Source organism: Carlito syrichta, unplaced genomic scaffold, assembly GCF_000164805.1.
Source record: "Carlito syrichta isolate Samal-C Ts95f unplaced genomic scaffold, Tarsius_syrichta-2.0.1 Scaffold315593, whole genome shotgun sequence".
NCBI classification, from domain to species: domain Eukaryota; kingdom Metazoa; phylum Chordata; class Mammalia; order Primates; family Tarsiidae; genus Carlito; species Carlito syrichta.
In genome coordinates, this window is record NW_007259689.1 from 1,244,145 (window position 1) to 1,266,488 (window position 22,344).

At 36.2% G+C, this 22,344-nt stretch overlaps 1 protein-coding gene across 1 annotated transcript in view; it reads right to left on the minus strand.

Moving 5' to 3' along the window:
• Positions 1 to 4,938: 4,938 nt before the first annotated feature.
• TMEM33 (transmembrane protein 33) overlaps positions 4,939 to 22,344 on the minus strand; it is a 21,760-nt gene continuing 4,354 nt past the window's right edge. The window contains exons 3-8 of the mRNA XM_008073025.2: positions 21,617 to 21,711; positions 20,890 to 21,077; positions 16,425 to 16,492; positions 15,621 to 15,754; positions 10,164 to 10,247; positions 4,939 to 6,392 (exon numbers count right to left, since the gene is read on the minus strand). Of these exons, the coding sequence (XP_008071216.1) occupies positions 6,263 to 6,392; positions 10,164 to 10,247; positions 15,621 to 15,754; positions 16,425 to 16,492; positions 20,890 to 21,077; positions 21,617 to 21,711 (699 nt within the window). The 3' untranslated portion in view covers positions 4,939 to 6,262. The remainder of the gene's footprint in view (positions 6,393 to 10,163; positions 10,248 to 15,620; positions 15,755 to 16,424; positions 16,493 to 20,889; positions 21,078 to 21,616; positions 21,712 to 22,344) is intronic.

A 22,344-nucleotide genomic window follows, 5' to 3' on the forward strand; every position in this document is an offset into this window, starting at 1 on the left:
TAAGGATTTACTTAACTGCTTATACAGTGTATTGCTTAGTACCAATTGTTAAACTGACACAGAAAATATTTGCCAATTCCAAACACTTAGAAAGGAAATAGATTCATCTATGTTATCCTATGATGACCGAAGGCTTTGGACATACTGTATATATGTAAGTGAATCATTTTAGGGCTATAAACAACTCGTCCACTAGACCATACACTTCATTAGATAAAAAAGAACAGAAGCAAGCAAACAGCTGAGACATTCCATGTAATTTTTCTTTTTTTCCAGTTACAAGTCTTAGACCGTATTTTTCCAGTTTCACATTAGACCTCAAAATCACAGTATTTCTATTATTTGTGAAGGACTGAGGACAAGAGAAATGCGTTCAGACTCACCTTCTAACAATAAAGGCAATTAAGCTCAAAGGAAAGCTGATTTCTAACTGTCAATGTTCTTCTGCAAGATGACATTTGTAAATCTGCTGAAATCCAGAGAGAATTTTATTCCACACTTTGATTTTTACATCAATAAAATCTTAGATATAACAATATAAATGAAGGAACAACAATTTAATTTGTATTGAAATAAATATTAGATATACAAAGCACACACAGTGAAAAAGGGTCACAATAAATTACAAGCAGAGACATTATTTTGCTCAATCACCAAAGAAAGCCCTTGGTACTTCCAATTCCACACCATCAAATTTCTCATTCTTGCTGATTTAAGCAGAACACAAAACAAATATGGATCCCAGGGCTTACTTCCACAGGTACCAGCATGGATAATTTACCACCATGATCCAATTTGGAAATCAGCAGGGACCAGTAAATCGCTGCATAAAAGCAAGAGCGAATGAGGTCTTTTTTCCTTAGTGTCAGCAGGCTGTGATTATTATGTTTATTAGATTTTCTTGAAAGAACTTCACATTTTCTCAAATATGCAGGAGAACTATACTTCCCCTCTGAGCCCTACATTAGCACTTATGTGCTTTGGTCTTGAATACAGGGGAATGATGAATTTTTCAATTTATTTTATAAATTTATATAGTCTGGACAGCATTGGCCTGAAGAATATAACCCCCCAACCAGTACCATATTAGATATTAAAAATGGATTCAAGAGAAGTTACTAAGAAATGCTGACACACTGTACATACACATTTTTTAGTTCAATATATTCCATTATATAAAGCACCAGAAGTAATGCATTTATAAATTCAGCAGTTTTTCTTGACTCTGTTTCTAATCTTTGTAACCCTTTTACATTTATTCCAATATATACTCATCATACATGTTACCTGCCCAAGACTTTACCCATTTGGTATCAACTTATAAAAATATATGCAGGCAAAAATTAATGTAAAAAGGAACTGTTCTATCCTAAAGTTACAAAGCAAAATAGTAAATGTTTGAGATTAAACTGTCATGAACCAAGAAAAAAAGGTTAGTTTCAAAGTGCTGAGCATGTCAAAAAGTAGCTTCAGAAGACTATGAAGGAAAAAAAAATGAATGATTATTAGGCCCTTTTTTCTACTGGAATGTGAGTTAAGTGTTAGACTCCAGCAAAGACATCCGTTCATAATTTTTCCCTATAATTTTCTAAGAACGGACTCTGCTTTAGATTTTTAAAATACTGTATCTTGTCACATCGACTCAAATGCAATACAGGTTAGATTTCCTATATGACAAGTGGAGAAAGACCTTAGAGTTAATCTCCCACACAGGACTATGTTCCTCCTAAGAATACCCTTAGAACAGAAACACTTCCTAGAATAATTACCACTGGGAAACTGCCCAAACTTTCAGCAGGATCCTTACCATTAATTCCAGTTCCAGCAACTTTCTACCATGTATATAAGAAGACTGCTCATTAAAACAATCTCTGGAAACAACTTGTAGATTTATACTGGTATGCCTTTGGTATGCTATCTGTAGAACTATTCTATCATACAGCCTCTGTAGCATTCTTCTAATCCTAGAAAATGTTAAGAGAAACTAGTTACGTTTGCAACCTAAACTTAATTTTCAAATCAAGGTACCATTCTTGATATAATAGCCAAAGTTCTCAGTATGGATTTATATTACTGTGAAAAGTTTAAATTGTAAAAGAGCTTGACCTGGTTATATCCAGTGTACCCACAAACTGAAAAAAACGTAAGTACCATTCTACACATGTGAAAATGAAGGAGAAAGAGCAATTTTATATTACAGTGTTTAGGTAATTTAGGCACTTAGTATGAAAAGAAAAAACCAGAGGAGCCATGATCTGAAGGATGCCACTTCCAGTGTGGCCTATTCACTGTTTTCTTAGAAAGAACGCCTTAACAGGGTTCTTCTTTTGAACACCCCAATATTTAAAAAATATTCTCACAGTAAATGCTTATTAAATATTTGCTCAATATTGGATGGTTACATATCAAAAAGGGCCATGGAATTCATATCCTTGGTGGTACGGCTGACTCGGCACTTTTAATGGCATTTCACCTTCCAATACAGCATGTGAAGATGGGGGCGCTACCTGAGGAAAGTGCGCCACCTACTGCTTGTAAATGCAACTATCTGCGGCTACTTCCTTAAGGTCTCATAGCTGAGTATAAAAGTTACTCTAACTTGGGTGACAGTTTTGGCACCAGCAGATCCTAAGATTTTGCAGGGGATAGGGGGACCAAAATAACTACATTAAGCAAAATATATTCGTTAGCATTAGTTAAGGATCTTTATTTTGATCCCTCAAAATTAATTTCATTCATTCTGATCTAAAACTTTTAAAAAACTCCCAAATATCTCAGTTCTACTTGTCTTATTACATATACGCTCATTTTATTTAGAATAAATAATATTTTTGTCCCAAACATATAAACTTTGAAACTTATAAACCATATGAACTTTTAATCCTGCTCTTCAGGAAGAAGGAAGTATCGACAGCTTTGCAATTCTTAGTTATATAACAGAACTCATTAATCTTTCATAATTTCTAATTTAATATTAGCCTGCCTTGATTTTCTCTGTAAGAGCTGTTCTTAAATATCCAAATTTAAGGAGTTTTTAAAGTTAGCTTGCTTTCTTCCAGGAGCATCTACCTCAGTGAATTTTATTCCAAAAATTTTTAAATACAAATTGTACTTAAGAAATTTCTCTTTAGGTTGATGTTAAACAGTTTAAATTTTAAAAGAATCATGTATACAATGAATATAGAATCTTTGCTAGAATAAAGTAGGTTTTGTATAAGGTTTCTGTCTGTGCAAGAGGGTGTAATATTTAAGTGCTAGAACCATAGCACTACACCACTCCCTGAAGAATTGGATATTCTGGATGTTAAACCAACATCTTTCAAACCTGTAAGTAACAATAAGTTCAGCTATGCAGTAACAGTTAATTTCTCCAGCATCCATTCTATATACTGCTATTATACAAGGAGAACCCCCCAAAAAACCCATAATTTATTAATTAAAAATTGTGTATTGAAATGTTTTAACTTCAGTCAACTTTAAAGTACTCTCTGCTTGATGCAATCACCTATTGAGATGCTTTTTCCACTGCTCAACAGAGTTTTTGAACTTGCCCATTTTGATGACTTTTAGTACTTCTGTTTTTGTTTCACCTCTTCTACACCAGCAAAAGGTTTCCCTTTGAGGATTTTTTTTCATGGGGAAACAAAAGAGTCACTCGGGGCAAGATCAGATACATAGGGAAGGTGGGGGACAGGAGTCATGCTGTTCTTTGGTAAAAAAGTGCTTAACACTCAGCATGGTGTGGGCAGGTGTGTTGTCATGGTGGAAACCAGTCACCTGTTTGCCACAATCCGGGACATTTCTTCTGAGAATGTGATGTAATTTTCTCAAAACTTTGATAAAAACTTTGGCTGACTGTTTAATCCAGGGCAACAAATTCTGAGCGTACTACAAGGGGCCTGCCCTCTAGAAAGGTAATTCCAGTTTTTTTGGGGTCCCTCTTGTATTTCCTTAATTTTGACAGATACATGTAACAGTATAATTTCAGATGCCAAATCAGCTGGTTGTAAATGCAAGCTAAACATGTGGTAACGCTCAAATTGTAAAATTTACTTTTTCATGAGTTTAAGAGTATTTTATTTATATATTAAGCCTTCATTTAAGGAACAACACTATATTTTCAATTAGACAAACATGAGTATATCAGAAATATTATAATCCTGTTATAAGAAGTCTCAATTTAAAGCATAGTGCTTTATACTGTAGTAGCACTACACCACTCCCTGAAGAATTATTTCCTTTAGAAAATCTTGCTCACCTACAGTAATTTTCAACATAAAATGGAAAAGCTTGAGAGACACTTACAGATTTAAAAGTAAAAGACAATAATGGTAAAAACAGCACACAAAAGGAAAATGAAAAAAACTGATGAAATCCAAATAAGTTTTATACTTTAGTTAACAGTTCTGTTCCAGGGTTAATAACTTACTTTGGGTAAATGTTCTACAGTTTTATAAAATGTTAACTTAAGAGGAAGCTGAGTAAAGAGTATATAAGAACTCTCTGTACATTTCTGAAACTCTTCTATAAATCTAAAAGTATCTAGATTTTTAAAAAATTATAGGAAAAAATCTAATAACTTCAAAATAAATATGCCTTCAGCAGCCAAAATTTCTTGATATAATTCAAGACTCAATTTTTAAAAACATAATTAAAAATCAGTATTATGTTTACTTAATATTATAGTCACTTTATTGCTCTAGAAAGTTTAGTTTTTAAAACCATTGGATTACATATACAGTGATAATGAGGCTAGCCACACACACACAAAATCAACTGTATATTATGAGGCTGCTTCTCCAACTTGGTGGACAAATATTACAAAAATACAAAAATAGCTGGTAATAGTTAAGCTATCAAGTAGAATTGTTCTGTTAATCTATTCTAAGAATGTCATCTTTCTATAGATTAGGAAGATGAACAAAAAGAAAACTGATGTTACTGATAAATTGCTAATGAATGTATTTGAGAAATCCAAATTACATGCAGACAGAAGAAAAGCGGTTACAAAAACCATTACATTACTCCATACTAAAATTGTACAATGTTCTAAACATTTCCAATCATGCAACAGTAATGAGGATCAAAATGAATTTTATAAGAGTTGATGGGAGCTCAATGAACAGGATTTAACAAATTATATAAACCAAATCACAGTTGCATAATACATCCAATTTATCTATAACATTAAGAGACTGAAATGTACACTATCTGCTACAACTCCTCCCCTGGCCCCATTACCTTACCTATAAACCTTTCAGCTTAATCTTTTAAATCAGATTTGATGGGTAAATATGTAATCTACAACATACTCTTCATTATTACTTTAGAACAGACACAAGTATAGTCAGATGCTCAATCTTCAGTTACATTCCTCTCAAAAGGCATCTGAACTGTTGGAATCATCTATGAAAATTCAAGCCTAAGAAACTGAGAAAACTGGCAGTCAAGAATCTGAACTAGGTAGTTCTACAAACTATAATACTATGTGTCAACATTTGTAAAAGGATTTCCTATTTGAGATATGTTACCCAATGAGTCTCTGAGAGGAAAGCTGTGCCACTACTGCTTCCTGACATACAATGGCTAGGTGCTAATATGTATCCAATCGGCTAACAAGCTTTCAGTTGAGTCATTTTTAAAATACTCAAGGCCACAGAATTACTTATGGAAACAAAACTTTAGAAGGTCATAGCATAAGATACATAAAGAATTCTTCTTAAAATGATACATTCAAATAAATCTGTCCTAACAAAGCAGCATAAGATCAATTCAATAACAATTTGAAATTAAACACAGTGGGATGTGCTTCTATTAAAATCATTAACCAAAATTACTGATTGGCAGAAGAATACTGTCTCAAAATTTACTGAATTCACATATGTTCATATTACCATAGTAAACTCATGCCAGATATAAACTCAGGTTACCAACTAGGTTGAAACAAATTTTAGAGCTATGTTTACAAGAGAAATAAATGTACTTCATGATATAGGCACAACAGCATCTAAAAAAATTTTGGTACATTTGTTACTACAAACAAACTTTCTCAACCATTAGCAACACAGCAAAATTTTCTCAAAACTTTTTAAGCTTGATTTAACATGCCAGGAAAAATGATTATTTTTTCACTGAGATGCATTATGCAAATTACATAAATTGGATTGAGGCCAGTGCAACACCTGGAATTTACAACCCCCTAGTCCAAGTACCAGCTGCTAATAATGGTTGTATTGAATGGATAGCTTAACTGGATGCTCAGCTACGGAGCTGTGGGTGCCAATCTGCTTATGAAGGCGATGCTCTGGAGACAAAGCCTTCTCACAAACAGCGGGCAAGCAGGCTTCATGATTATGTGTTCAACGACAATCCTCAGCTCATTAAACAACGTTCTGCAAGACAAAATGGTTTTTTTTCAGAAACATGAGGAAAAAGCAATATTCAGGCACACCTCATTTTACTGTATCCTACATATATTTGTTTTTTTAAAAAACAAATGGAAGGTTTGTGGTGACCCTGCATAGAGCAAGGTATCAATGTCATTCTTCTACCAGCACATGTTCATGTCATGTCTGTGTCACATTTTGGCAATTCCCACAATATTTCAAACATTTTCATTATTATTACATCTGTTATGGTGATCTGTGGTGTTACTATTGTAATTGTTCTGGGGTGCCACAAACCATACCCATGTAAGAAAGATAACTTAATTGATAAATGTTGTAAATATAGTGACTGCTCCCACAGTCTGCTCTCTGACTCTCTCTCTACTCAGATACCTTTTTCCCTGAGACACAACAATGCTGAAATTAAAATTAGGCCAGTTAATAATAACCCTTCAATGGCCTCTTAGTGCTCAAGTGAAAGGAAGAGTCCCACGTCTCTCACTTTACATCAGAAGCTAGAAATGATTAAGCTTAGTGAGGAAGGGATGTCTAATGTCAAGACAGACATAAGTTAGGCCTCTCGTAGCAGTTGGGCCAAGTTGTGGATGCAAAGGAAAAGTTCGTGAAGGAAATTAAAAATGCTACTCCAGTGAACACATGAATGATAAGAAAGTGGGACAGCTGATACAGAGAAAGTTTTAGTGGACCTGCTCAAACCATTTTGTATATTTAACAGACTACAGTGTAGAGTGAACATAACTTTTATATGTACTGGAAAACCAAAAAGTTCCCAGGACTTGCTTTAGTGTGGTATTGGCTTTGTTGCAGTGGTCTGGAACCAAACCCGCAGTGTCTCCAAGGTATGCCTACAGTGCTAAGCAAATGTTGATGAAGGAACATGCCACAGTCATGAAAGACTTGTAAGCAAAAGAAAGAAATGGAATGCATCGTAGGGTACACATAAAGACACACCATGAAATTCTCAAACTCAACACCTATGTCTTTGTGGGCTGAAATGTTCATCTAATAAAGGTATTACTAACGGCTATCTCTGAAAACTGATTAGGGCTAATTTATGTATGGTTTTTTACAGTAGAGACATCATCTTCACATTTAACTTAGACAAATTCAACTGATATTTTAAAAGAGAACAAGAAAAGTATATAACATGGGCAATCCCACCCACCATTTCCTTAAAAGTACACACTGTCCCTCAGAGGTTTCTTCATCTGTAAAGTAAGAACATGTACTCCAGAGTGTGGTAAAGTTTGAAGGAGATGACATAGAAGGTGCTCAATAAATGTTAATTCCCCTCTGACCAAAATGACTCTTTTCTGCCATCAGACTAAAGCCCAACTCCTCAACATAACATCCAACAGCCCCACAATCTGGTCTCAATCTCATTTCTGCTTCATCCTCTGTCACTCCCTACTATCATGCATGTTTGTGGCCAAACCAGTAGACAGACGCTGCCTTTGCCTGAATTGTGCTGTCTACAAAGTGCTCTCTATGACACACTACACACATCACACATGTGAAGGATCATCAAGGCCAATTTTAGTTATTCACAATTTTCACCTTATGTGCTGACTCATCCTGCATAAAGGTGTGATTCCTGCTCTATATTTCTGTACTCTGCTTTGCAATAACAGCAATAAATTGACTTTTCTAAACAAGTATTTAACACACTCTTGTACAAAGACAGGGATAATACTTGGAAGGATGCACATTTATTCCAAAACCTGATCTTCTGTCTTTCCTATCTTCATGACAGCACCATTATGACTCTTGGCTTCCAGACCAGAAACCTGGAGGTCTGTACCTTCTCTCCCAGACCCTAAGACGCTGCCTCCTGAGTATTTTTCAAATGTGTTCCCCCTTCCCTTTACCAGTGGATTCGTCTCCAAACTGATCTACTCTTTCTCCTCTTGGTGAGCCTGTAATCTACCTTCTGGAATGTTTTCAAATTGATTTCATCATGAGGGTTCCTAATCCCTCCACATTATACTCTCCAAGACTCTCCCTACCTCAAATAAAATACAAACCCTTTCAAGATCTAGTCCTCTCTACTGTCTGCCTCTCTGGACACAGGTCTGTAGTTTTTCCCTCCGTACTTACTGAGTTCAAGCACTTTGAGGCACCAAAGTTCGGGAACTCAAACTCATTCTTTAAAAGACTTGGCTTGGCCAGGTGTAGTGGCTCAAGCCTGTAACTCCAGCACATTGGGAGGTGGAGGCAAGAGGACTGCCTGAGCTCAGAGGTTCGAGACCAGCCTGAGCAACATGATGAGACCTTGTCTTTACAATAAATCAAAAAATTAGCCGGGTGTGGTGGCACATGCCTGTGGTTCCACTTACTTGGAAGGCTGAGGTAGAAAGATCACCTGAGCCTAGTAAGTAGAGGTTGCAGTGGCCATGAGAGTGCCACTGCATTCTAGCCTGGGCAACAGATAAGACTCTGACTCAAAAAAAAAAAAATAATAATATTTAGTGGGGCTTGGTGGCTTAGCCTGTAATCCAGCACCTTTGGGAGGCTGAGGTGAGTGGACTGCCTGAGCCCGCGGGTTCGAGACCCACCTGGGCAGTGAGACCTCATCTCTACAATAAATCAAAAAATCAGCCTGACGTGGTAGCGTGTGCCTGTAACTCCGGCTACTTGGAAGGCTGAGGCGGAAGGATCGCCGGAGCCCAACAGGTCGAGGCTGCGGTGGTCGGAAGCGGCCACTGCACTCCAGTCTGGGCGACAGAGTGAGATTCCAACTCAAATAATAATAAGAAGAAGAAGAAGAAGATTTGACTATGTTTCCACCTCCTCAGTGGATTCTCATTTGTTTTCTGAGCTTCTTCATCATCACCACCTTCATCACCACAGACTTATATAGCTGTCTACTTTACTCAGCAAAAAGACCCTGAAAGCAAACATTTTGATTCTACATAAACTTGCTATCAACACACAACCACTGTTTTCTGAATGAATCAGCTGGAAGGCATGAGCCCTAATGAGGCTGATAGTCTGGGTCAAGTGACTGCTTGAGAGAGATCTCTGAAGAGGTTTATTATTAGCACATCTGTGTTATTTTGATTCACTGTTAGTCTTTTTCAGTTCACTGAAAACTAAATTCTAGATATACTGATATGATTTAAGACATGTGGAGAAAATGAGGAATGGAGAAGGAGGTATAAAGAAGCAGAGAAAGACAAATGTGCTGATGAAAACTGGATGTCAGGAAAGGGAACACATCTGAAATGAATACACAGACCAGAGAGATAAAAGGCAAAAACTCATGGAACCCAGTAAAAATGGATGTCAATTTGCTATTAGAGATTCATTAGGAATGTTGTGTTTAAAACAAGTAAACTGTATATCAGAAATATTAAAAAACAGACATTGTCTAAAAGAATGCAGAAACACCCTGAAAGAAGAATCAGATTGTAAAATAAGAAAACTATTAAGAAACTAATAAAGCCTAAGCACTGTAAAAATATAACTTCATTTCACCCCCAGAAGAAGGTAGATCTTATGTTTTACACATTTTTAAACTCCCTAAGCTTTAGCAGTACTTTAGAAGTGGTCAAGATAACTCCAGTCTCAGTTTCTGAGAAGAAATTCAACAACCTTCTCACCAACCCCAGTCAAATCTAAGAACTAGAACTTATATTTACAAAAGCACTGCTTGCTTCTAAATTCTAACATATCAGAATTCTTAAGAGTTACAAATACTATGTTTACCAAGTGCTCTAAACAAATAAAACAGATTTAAACTAATCATCAGCTTACCGACAATATGGATTTCTTCGAGAGGAATAGCGAAGAGTTAGAAATCTATAGTATATAAAAGGCTGGAGCAAACTTCCTTGACCACTGCAATGAACAAATATAAGAGTGATAAATATACATGATCAATTCAGATGTATACTCTCAAAACTTAAAGGCAATTCAACTAGAGAATATATGTCATTGTCATTCATTAAATGGTCCTAGCAATAGCTATCTGTCCAAATCCAATTTTTCTTAAAAAGAAAATATAAGAATATATATGTCGGGTAAAGAGTAAAATGTTATTAAATTTTTATAAATGTATTCATATTTGTACTATTTTTGAAATTTATAAAGACTAAACAAATCAGAAATGTTACATAAATACTTCCATAGTTACCACAGACAATTGATGAAACTAAGTTTTAAAACTCCATAAAATGTTCAAATGAAATGTGACGTATTTTATGCAAACAACCCAACCCAAATAAAATTACACTGGCTAACTAGTAAATCTACATAGTCTGTACTAATTATTGTTCTTGGTTAAAAAGCACAATTTCAATACTCCAAGAGTTAAGTGTATGTTTACAAAATTCCGTCTTGAATTCGTCCCTAAAAAACCTATCTGGATTAAGATATTTACTAAAATGACTACAAATAAAATGCAGCAACAACTTGATGTAATGTTTTTAGTAAGGAAGCGGGATTAAGTAACTTATATTATGGTTATTTAATAAATTCAGTGTGCAACTAACTAAAATCCTAGTTATGAAAACTATACAGCAACTTTGAAAAAAGCAGAATATAAAGCTACACCTATTTTAAAACTACAACTGTTTTAAAATTTATTTTGGAGGAAATACATTAAGATGCAGATGTGTTTTCTTAGGTCCTTTTAGCCTTTTCTTCCAAATTGTGTGGTATTACTTTCATAGTAAAAACAATTTACATAACTACAAACTTGTTGCTAAGACAAATGCAACATCCATTTTCCCCAATAAATAATCTGAAAAATTTAAACATTTTTTAAAACTCCTAGGCTCAAGCAATTCTCTTGCCTCAGCCTCCCGAGGAGCTAGGACTGCAGGCATTCACCACCACATCTGGCTAATTTTCTATTTTTTTTGTAGAGACAGTGTCTCGCTTTCTTGCCCAGGCTGGTCTTGAACTCTTGGCCTCAAACAAGTCTCCCACCTCAGCTTCCCAAAGTGTTGGCAATTAAGGATGTGAACTACTGCACCTGGCAAATTTTTAATTTCTTAAAGTTAAAAAAATATAGACACAAAATATTCACTTAAAAAACATCATCCAAGTTAGCCTCTTCCTCAAAGTTATAGCACAATCTCTAATATATCCTTCCAGAAATATATGAACACAAGTGTATATAATGACTAATAGAATGCTCGCTTTATCATCTACTGTATCAGTCTGACAACTCTACAAGAGAAGTGATATCATTACTATTTATCATTCCCAAGAAACTGAGACACATATATATGTTCTCTCTCTCTCTCTCTCTCTCTCTCTCTCTCTCACACACACACACACACACACACACACACGGCCACAAAATATAAATGGGGGAACACTCTAAACTGTTCCTAACTTTAACATATTATATCTTGGAAATCATTCCATATTACAACATAAATTACCTCATCCTTTGCTACAGCTTCAAGTATTCTGTCTTATGCTCATACTACTACGTGACAAGATCCCTACAAATGAATATTTAGAATAGCTCCAGTTCACAGTTAGAAAGAGCTGCAGTGATCACCCTTCTCTTTGCACATGTGTGCAATGTGTGTAAGATAAACTCAGACTATGCACTCATTTTTTTTTTTTTGACAGGGTCTTGCTCTGTTGCCCAAGCTGAAGAGCAGTGATATGATCATGATCATAGCTCACTGCAACCTCCAACTCCTGGGATCAAGCGGTCCTCTTGCATCAGGCTCCTGAGCAGCTAGGACTATAGGCATGTGCCACCATACCTGACTAACTTCTAATTTATTGGAGATGGAGTCTCACTATGTTGTCCAGTTGGTCTCAAACATCTGGTTTCAAGCAATCCTCCCACTGTAGCCTCCCAAAGCACTGAGATTACAGGCAACCACCATGCCCAGCTGATTTTTAAATACAGAACTTTGAGCATTATTGAGACAAATATAACTTAATAGAGCCTTCTAATATTAGATAGCGTGTCTACCACAAGGAAAGCATATATGGAATAGTCATAATTTAAGATTGTTTTTAATTTTATAGTTTGGGTTATATTCAAGTTACATACTTAAAGCATTAATAGCTGTTCCTGTTAGGAATTAAGTACAACTTTATAAGTTGATTTTAATTTTTTAAAAAAGCAAAATTTCTCAGACTAGGCAAAATAGCGAGACCTCGTCTCTACAAAAATTATAGAGAAAAAATTAGCTGAGTGTGGTGGTGTGTGCCTGTAGTCCCAGTTTCTAAGGAGGCTGAGGCAGAAGGAACATGTAAGCCCAGGAGGTAAAGACTGTGGTGAGCCGTGATTGTGTCACTGCCCTCAGCCTGGGTAACAGAGTGAGACCTCAAATAAAAAACAAAAAAAATCTCTATTTAAATATTTCTGACAAATTCTCATCTCCTTCACAATAATCTTCCATATTAATGTAAGTTTGTGGTGAGGCTCAGTAGCTCAGCCTGTAATACCAGCACTTTGGGAGGCTGAGGCGAGTGGATTGCCTGAGCCCATGGGTTCGAGGCCAGTCCAGGCAACCTGCCAAGATCTTGTCTCTACAATATAACCTGTATTTCCAGCTACTTGACAGCTGAGGCAGAAGGATGGCCAGAGCCCAGCAGGTCGACACTGGGGTGGCTTTGAGTGTGCCACTGCACTCCAGCTGGGTGACAGACTAAAACTCCAACTCAAAAAAAAAAAAAAAGGTAAGTTTGTACATAATAAATGTTAAAGTAAGATATCTAAGGAGCATAACTGAATTAATGTACCAATGCAGTCAAAACCTGGTGCTCCTAACAAAAAATTCACTGTAGTTCCAAATGAAGTTTTTGTCTGAGCTTGCATGGCATCTAAGGATTTCATTAAAAGTATCTTCAACTAACTTAAAGAGGAGTATAATAAATTATTAGGTTTGGTTAAACAGAAAACTGGAAGTATCTGAATGCAGACATCAATTATACACATATAAAAAAACTAGTTTGGTATCTATCATTTCAACTTTCATTCAGTTACATGAAATAAATCATAGAATCTGGTGTGACCAAGAGCAAATGAAGTAACCCCAAAAAACAGAAGAATAAATAAGAAAAGTAAGGGGGCAAAAAGTTCCTTTCACGAATTAAAACTTCTAAGTGCCTAATCAGGATCACAAAAGAGAAGAAAAGGCCTATAAATGATGGAAAAATACTAGAATTTTAATTGTCCCATTTTCTATTATCCCAGATTACATTACACCTTTCTTTTATATGCTTTCAGCTTCCAGAATAAGAGAAGACTTTATTATTAAACCTTAGTTTCAAAGTTTTAGAGTTAATTTATAAATACAGCTGTATCAAATCCTACATTCAGCATTCAGAGAATGCTGTAGATGTAAAGATTTTAGGCATCTACCTATTTCAATTAATATTAGTTTTTTTTTGGAGTTGGTATCTCACCCTGTCGCCCAGACTAGAGTGCAGTGGCATGCTCCCGGCCACCACAGCCTCGACCTGCTGGGCTCTGGTGATCCTTCCGCCTCAGGCTTCTAAGTAGAAGGAACTACAGGTGTGTGCTAATTTTTGCCTTATTGTAGAGACAAGGTCTCACCAAGTTGCCCAGGCGGGTCTCAAGCCCGTGGGTTTAGGTAATCCACTCACCTCAGCCTCCCAAAGTGCTGGGATTACAGGCTAAGCCACCGAGCCCGGCCAATCGTTTTTAAATGAGGGGGGAAAAGGCTCAGAAGGCCAAGTAAATGGTCAAACCAACCAAAATATAGGTTCACACCCATCAAGAAGTCTTTTCATTGTATCATTCCAGAACGTCATTTAAATAGATTACAATTCCTAGTATGAGACTCCACAACTTAAGCAACACGTGACAATCTTGGAGTTCACAGAGAAAAGCATTATTTAAAAGAATGAAACAGGCCAGGCTCAGTGTCTCAGTCTACAATTCCAGCACTTTGGGAGGCCAAGGTGAGTGGATTGCCTGAGCCTGCGGGTTCAAGACCAGCCCAGGCAACTTGGTGAGATCACGTCTCTACAATAAGTAAAAAATTAGCCAGGTGTGGTAGCACGTGCCTGTAGTTCCAGCTACTTGGAAGGCTGAGGCGGAAGGATCACTAGAGCCCAGCAGGTTGATGCTGGGGTGGCTGTGAGTGTGCCACTTCAGCTTGGGTGACTGAGTGAGACTCCAACTCAAAGAAAAAAAGTATGAAACAGACTCATTTAGAAGAAAATTTATAAAACTGTCCTTAGGTGAAGAGATTGCTAAAGAAGTAATTGTCAGGTATATGAAAACCTTACTAGTTAATCAAGGTAACGTACATTAAAAACTATAATAATTAAGCTTATATTCAACAAAAACAGTTCTGGCATATGTTAAAGAAAACACTGACATATTGAGTATAAGTAGGTGAAAAAAAAAATGTACTGCATAAATATTAGGTAAAATAAAGACAATTTTTTTTTGAATAGGGCCTCACTCTGTTGCCCAGGCTGGAGTGCAGTGACACAATCATGACTCACCACAGTCTTGACCTCCTGGGCTCAGATAATCCTTCTGTCTCAGTCTTCCAAGCAGCTGGGACTACAGGCGCATGCCACCATGCCCAGCTAACTTTCTGATTTATTATAGAGACAAGGTCTTGTGAAGTTGTCCAGGCTGGTCTTGAACTTCTGGCCTTAGGTAATCCTCTCACTCACTCCAGTCTCCCAAAGTGCTGGGAGGCACAGAGCTACTGTGCCTGGCTCACAATATAATAATATATATTTTCTACAGATCTGTGTAAGTACTTTTAAAGAACTGTATACATGTGCACATATCAAACTCCTTACCTCTATGAAAGGGACAAAACTTTAACTATGATTCATACTGAAATGTTATGTTAACTTTTATCTGTAATGTCCTATTTCCTATAAAACTAAAAATGGAAAAAGCAATCATCCAGGTAGCGATGTGTATTGTTTTGAAACTTAAATACAAGAATATCAATGCAAGTCAATACAATTTTAATGTTCTAATTTTTAAAAAGAAGGCTTGTCTACAGCTGTACCACCCTGAGTACACCCAATCTTGTCTGAAAGGAAGGCTTATTTATCTATTACTTCTGTAACTAAGATTAATAATGGAAGAATGGACTACACTAGACTTCATAAGATTCTTTCAGAGGTAGTAATTCTGAAAGTAATTTTCAAAATGTTAAATAAAAAATCACAAGGAATGAAGTTTAAGACAAATTCCTAGGCTTTCTATCCAAAATAAATGTATTTTTTTTTTCTTACCTAAAAAGCATAAAAACTGTAGCCGGCATCAAGAATATTTCATTACAAGCAATGAATTTCAGAATATTTTGTTGATTAGCACTTAATTTGTCCAAGACAGATCTCAGCAGAGGTAAACTGTTTGAACCCCTTGCCTAAAACAACAAAAAAAGAAACATTAGAAATAAATGAAGCATTTTTGATAACTCAATTACTTTCTTTCTTTAGATAAATAGTCTAACAGGCAATTCAACCAAAAGCCAACTTTTTGAGAATGATATCAAAGTTTACAAACTACTTAGGAACAAACGCTGGTGTATTTTCCTGTTTTGCTTTGTATAATTAAAGACTTAACCGAATAAAGTAGCTTTAGTCAAAAGTACTTTTCATTCTTAGATGCTTTATTTTTTTTTTCAGAAAGATTAGATTATTTCACCAAAAAATGGTGGTCATTTCTCTCCAACCACATCAAAATCTGACTAGTCAGTAACAGTTAAAATGTATGACTTCTTTGCTAACTAATGTTAGAAATTGCCCAGTTGAGTTACTGCTGTGACCAAAGAATTACGATGATAAAGAAAAATGCCAACAAGGCTTAAATTTGGATATTTTAATTCAAATTTCAGTACATATGCAGTAAATCTGCTTAGTCCACTCAAGTTAGGCTTAATGTTTCAACCCAGCAATAAGAAAAAATTTCAGGAAAGCAGCAGTTTGTAAGGAATAGAGGAACTTTTTGTGACAAATGCTAAGTTGTCTTAGAACTCAAATTCACATCAACAATCTATAATTCAGGAGTCAAAGAAACAGCACAGTTTTACTTACATCAAGGACTTTTTTCGTGTATGTGGCGGCATGAAGCAAAGAGAACAACAAAACTGGGAAAATACTCACTGAAGAAAACATTTAAGGAAAACATCTAAAAGTCATCAAGTACTTGCAAAACAGACTATGTATTATGTCCAAGTACACAGATCTGAAATGGTATCTGCTAAAATGAGTTCAGTGGAATAGCTTCTGTTTGACTGGTACACTTTAAGCCAAATCAAATTTTGTTAACTGTAAAGAAGAAAGCAAACTATTTAATTTTCTAAAACTCAGTTTAATAGTGAAGAAACTTTTTTTATTTCTACCAGTTATTAAAACACCATGAATACTCGCTAAATTAAATTGAAATCTAAGCCATTTCAAAGGATTAAATATAGCTTTTAACTGCACAATGGCCTTTCTGGCAACTCTAACTTAGCTTTCATACACAGAAATAATCTTTTATAAACTCTTGTTTCAATTGCTGAACAGTCTGAGGTAATGGTTTACAGTTCCCAAATTTTTAGCCCCCAAAACTAAAGATCTTTTATCTGTTTCCTAAAAAGACACCATTATTTTGAAACACTGTACCTATCAAGCTGTTAACAATTAGGTTCCCAATTTGTAAAAATTAAAAAGGCAGTATATATTTGGTTTTGTATACAGTCATTAAAAAAATCTTATCGGTTCAGTTTAATTATACGCAGAGAGTATATATATTTGAGTCCAGCTGTTTGGCTTTATGCCATAGATTATACAATTCTGACAAGTTTTTTTGTGTCAGGGTCTCACTCTGTCACCCAGGCTGGAGTGCAGTGGCATGATCATAGCTCACCACAGCCTCGGCCTCCTGGTCTCAGGCAATCTTCCTGCCTCAGCTTCCCGCACAGCTGGGACTACAGGTGTGTGCCATTATGCCTTGCTAATTTTTAAAAACTTTTTTTTATAGAGACAAGGTCTCACTATGTTGCCCAAGCTGGTCTTGAACTCCTGGGCTCAAGCAATCCCCTTGCCTCAGCCTTCTGAAACACTGGGAGTACAGGCTCCCGCCGCAATTTTCATTAAACTTTTTGAAAAGTGAAAACTGCTCAAAAGATCCCATTCTTCACCCCAATTTCTGCCAGGCTGATTAAAACAACAAACAAAAAACCAAAAACTTGACAAGTTTTCCTATGAATGATATAGGCCATCAGTCAATCATGAATAGCAAAAGCATTTGTCTTAAAAAGGTTAGCAGCTTCTAAGAAATGAACCATTATTTTTTTTATATACTAACTGAAGGCCTGACATAATGGAAACAGTGACTGAAATAACACAATCTGAGGATCAAATTCATTATAACCTTAACTCATTTAGAACCAAGGTTCCCAGTTTCTACTTGGCGAGCAAGACACCAACCTATAACCAAGTATCAGAAGGACGCTAACTATCTAATAACATAGTGGTTCTCTAAATTAGTATCTTGACCATTTCTTTCCCACCACTCACAAGATTTATGAAAAATGCAAATATCCTGATAAGGACCATATATGTATACAAAAGCTTTAAACTTTTTAGTGAATCACAGACTACTTTGAAACTGGTGGAAGCTTCAACTCTCTCCTACAGTTACTGTAAAACTGCTGCTGTTCAAATAATTCAAAGTAAATAAACTTTGACACATATCTAGATCAAAGCTTGAGTCAATAAGGGGTGGTATCAGGTAGTGAAAATGGAACCCTGAATTGGGAGTCAAGAGACCTGGGTTCCCACTCTTGGCTCTGTCACTAACCTCATTTTCTCAGGCCAAGTTTCATACTCTGTCAAACGAATAGGCAGAGATTTCTAATGTGTCTTCTATCTCTAACATTCTATAGTTCCTAAGTCCTTGGTAAGAGACTCATAATAATAGCTTCCAATGTTACATTTTTTTTTTTAATGGGGTCTCACTGTTGTTACCCAGGCTGGAGTACAGTAGCACAATCATGGCTCACCACAGCCTTGAACTCCTGGGCTCTAGTGATTCACCTGCCTTAGCTTCCTGAGTAGCTGAGGCTACAGAGGTGTACCACCACAAATGGCTAATTTTTCTGTTTTGTTTATAGAGACAGGGTCTTGCTTTGTTGCTGAGGCTGAATCAAGTTACTTTTAAACTGCTACAAATTCAGAAAAGAGGTGTAAAGTCTGCAATTTAAACCCTCAGTACCTGTCATTAATAGAGCAAGGACAATGTATCACCTTTGTAAGAACAAAGATCTGAACACAAATCTGTGATATCACTTTCAGCCCACCCTTATTACCATAATACCCAACTGCCTTAGAAATCAGATTAGCATTTCTTGCTAATTACAAGTTTATGTTCTTCCCACTGCTCATTACTTTTCTTCTGTAAGAATGTAAGGAATACAAAATCCTTCATCTTCAACAGTCTCACAAGGGAAGGGTTAGAAAATAGCCAGCTGCAAAGAAAAGGCAGTGAGGCTATCTCCACCAGGACTGAGTCTCATCTGGCATGATTCAGGATTCAACAAGACTAGCTGAGGGCCGGATCTATGTAAGGAGCTGTCCCAGAGTTAAGTATAGATATATTCAGTGACTCTACATTACTTACCTGGAAAACACATTTTCTGTTATTTCTCCTCCCTCCAAAGAAATGTTAAGATACTAAAAGGCATTACCAAAAATCTCTACATCACTTCCCATTGTATCTCAGAAAAGCAAAAATTTTAATACTGGTTATTGCAAAACACCTCAGTGAATGTGACCAACAAATGCTGATCAATCCAATGACATGCCAAACTGATGTGATTACATCATCTACAGTTGTAGTATAATAATCATTTCAGGAGTTTTACCTAAAAATGAACACCCATGGAACATTACAGACTCATTCACTGAAACATGAAAAACTTTTTCTTATGTTTTAAACTACTTATATTATCCTGGTAAAGCAAGGAATTTAAACAGGATCTCCACATACTGAATAGTTAAGTGAAGTTACAGTTTTACCCATGTACAGACAGAATTTTTTTTTTTTGAGTTGGAGTCTCACTCTGTTGCCCAGGCTGGAGTGCAGTGGCACACTCACAGCCACCCAGTGCTGACCTGCTGGGCTCCAGTGATCCTTCCACCTCTGCCTTCCAAGTGCGGGAACTATAGGCGCATGCTACCACACCCAGCTAATTTTTAATTTATTTTTTGTAGAGATGAAATTTCGCCAAGTTGCCCAGGCTGGTCTCGAACCTGTGGGCTCAGGTAAATCCACTCATCTCGGCCTCCCAAAGTGCTGGGATTATAGGCTGAGCTACTGAGCCCAGCCCAGAAATATTTTAACACTATACTTAAGTGTTACTCACCCATTAACTGTAGATTGGGTAGGGTTTTTAAGTTAGAAAGACCTTGTAAGCAATACTACTTACTAGCCAACGTATGTCATACTGAGGCTCAACATCCTTATCAATATAACATTTTTTTCTTCAAAGTGCTACAAATATTAAATACATCAAGTTCCTATATACTGGCAAAATAGGTGCTCCGGAAATTTTTGTTTCTTCTTATTTTCTTTTTCTTAAGATTTGTAAAAATTTGATACTTCATGAACATGGATATGACATAAACAGGCAATATTTAGTCTTAGAAAAACATTTTACTGTGCTTTACGTTATGTATAGTCATATCATAAACATTCAAAAGTTCTTAGAGCAGCACTTCTCAAATCACAGAATAATTTTCAGAGGTATGATCTACAGGAAAACAACAAAAATGAAGCTTAAGATCCTCTGGTACCTGTTTTAGCCTCATAAGGCACTTAGAATATCAAACGCCCTACAGTCAAGAACCCTATTTAAACACATTTAACCTTGTACTTCCCAAACACACGGAGCTGTGGAACTGCTCCCCATCCCTCTCCTCCTTTTTAAATAAGACTCATCAATACACCACAACACATTTCTGAAAACTGAAAACATATAAATGTCAAATGAGTTTTTTAATTCTCATGAGCTCCAGGGATTATCCATGTGTTCTTCTTTTCTACTCTATCCACAGCAAGTATTAATTTGTTTTTATTAATTATTCTACTCCCTGCTTAAATAAGTTACTTCTTAATTAAATTCCATTTGTTTTTAGCTCACTGGGAGTTAAGAAAGGAATGCGCTAAGGCCCTCTTTTTAAAGCAAGATATCTGGACACTTTCCCAAAAGATGTGAATTAAATGAAAGAGAATTTTAAATACTAAAGTTGTGCATAAACCTGTACTTTGAATCTGAATTTTAAAATATCTATTCTAATGGAGAAACTAACAGGAGGCAAGAACAAAACAGACAAAGTTTAAAATACTCAAGTCAGTTCTCCAAAGTTCAGATATCACATATTAGACTCAAAAATTCTCAGACTAAACATATCTTCATTCAAATGAAGTGCCAAGAACAAACCCAGGCTTCATGGAATGCCCTCATATATGCTTAGCTGGCAATTTGATTGTCAAAACGGTAGAAAAGGATACTTGTAACGGGGTAGGAATTGACAAAGATGAGTGAGTACAATAAGTAGTGGCAGCTGTCCTCTAACAACGCCTGGGCCAGGAATGCTCGGCTTAACTGGAAGTGTGGCAATCTCTGATGCAGCCTCAGAGCACTGGTGAGAGCATTCGCCAGCAAAGCACGCTGGTAAAAGCTTGCTGCTTCATGCAACCTGCAAATTACCAGAGAAGTTATCATGAGACATAAACAACTACCAGGCCTCTTCCTCCTTTGTGAATTGCATCATAATTGCACAACACCTAAATCCTTTAATTGTCAATAGGAAAAAAATATCTTCTTAAAGGCATCACTTCACACATATGCCCAATCGAATTATTATATTCGATTTGCAAAACTGAATATAAAATTCAACTTTATGTTCAAATTTATGATGCTTGATTTTTACCATCAAGCAAGTGATTTTTCCTGTCAAGTGATAAAAGGTCAAAAATGAAAAAAACTATCTCATCTCATCCCCACACATCTGTTTTCCTCAGATTTTCAATGATATGTTAGTTTCCCAAAGCACAAGAAATACAATCTTCCTCCAACTGATAATGTTATTAGGTTATTAGTACCTAGTTGGAATGTGTTTTATTTGTCTCTGAACACTTTACAGTTTAATAAGTCTTATACCTAAAAGTATTTCCATATAAACTGGCTGAACAATTCGACACCAAAGGCAGCAATATACGAATAATAAATACATACCCAAGAAGAGGCAGAACAAACAAAGCAGAGCAGTATACTGTGAACAAGCGGGAAAGCCACATTGCCGTGTCCAGTTTATTGGTCATCATGAATTGCTAAATTTAGAAAGAAAAATATGTAGTAAGCTAAACTTGCAAATTATGTTTTTAAGGAAGAAGACTGTGCAATTCTATTTCTATTAAAAAATGTTTGAACAAACGTGTTACATTTGTTTTTTACATTAAGAGAAAACTCTAAGGCAATTAGGTGTTTCATGTATATGCTTAATGACAAGTCCAAACAACTTACAGTTTTGATGTGAAAAGCACAGAAAGTGCTTAAATGTAAATAAATAGAAAAATTCCAGCCAGGTGCAGTGGTTCACGCCTGTAATCCCAGCACTTTGGGAGGCTGAGGTGAGAGGATTGCCTGATCCCGGAGTTCGAGACCAGCCTGGGCAACACGGTGAGACCTCATCTCTACAGTAAATAAAAACATTTTCTGGGTGTGGTGCTGCATGCCTGTAGCTACTTGGGAGGCTAAGGCAGAAGGATCGCCTCAGCCTAGGTTGAGGCTCTGGTAACTGTGATCGCGCCACTGCACTTCAGCCTAGGTGACAAAGTGAAACCCCAACTCAAAAAACCAAACAAACAAAAATCTTGAGGTGACATTTTAAAAAATAAAGGCTAATTAATTAGGAAAAACTGAGTTGGAGTCTCACTCAGTTGCCCAGACTGGAGTGCAGTGGC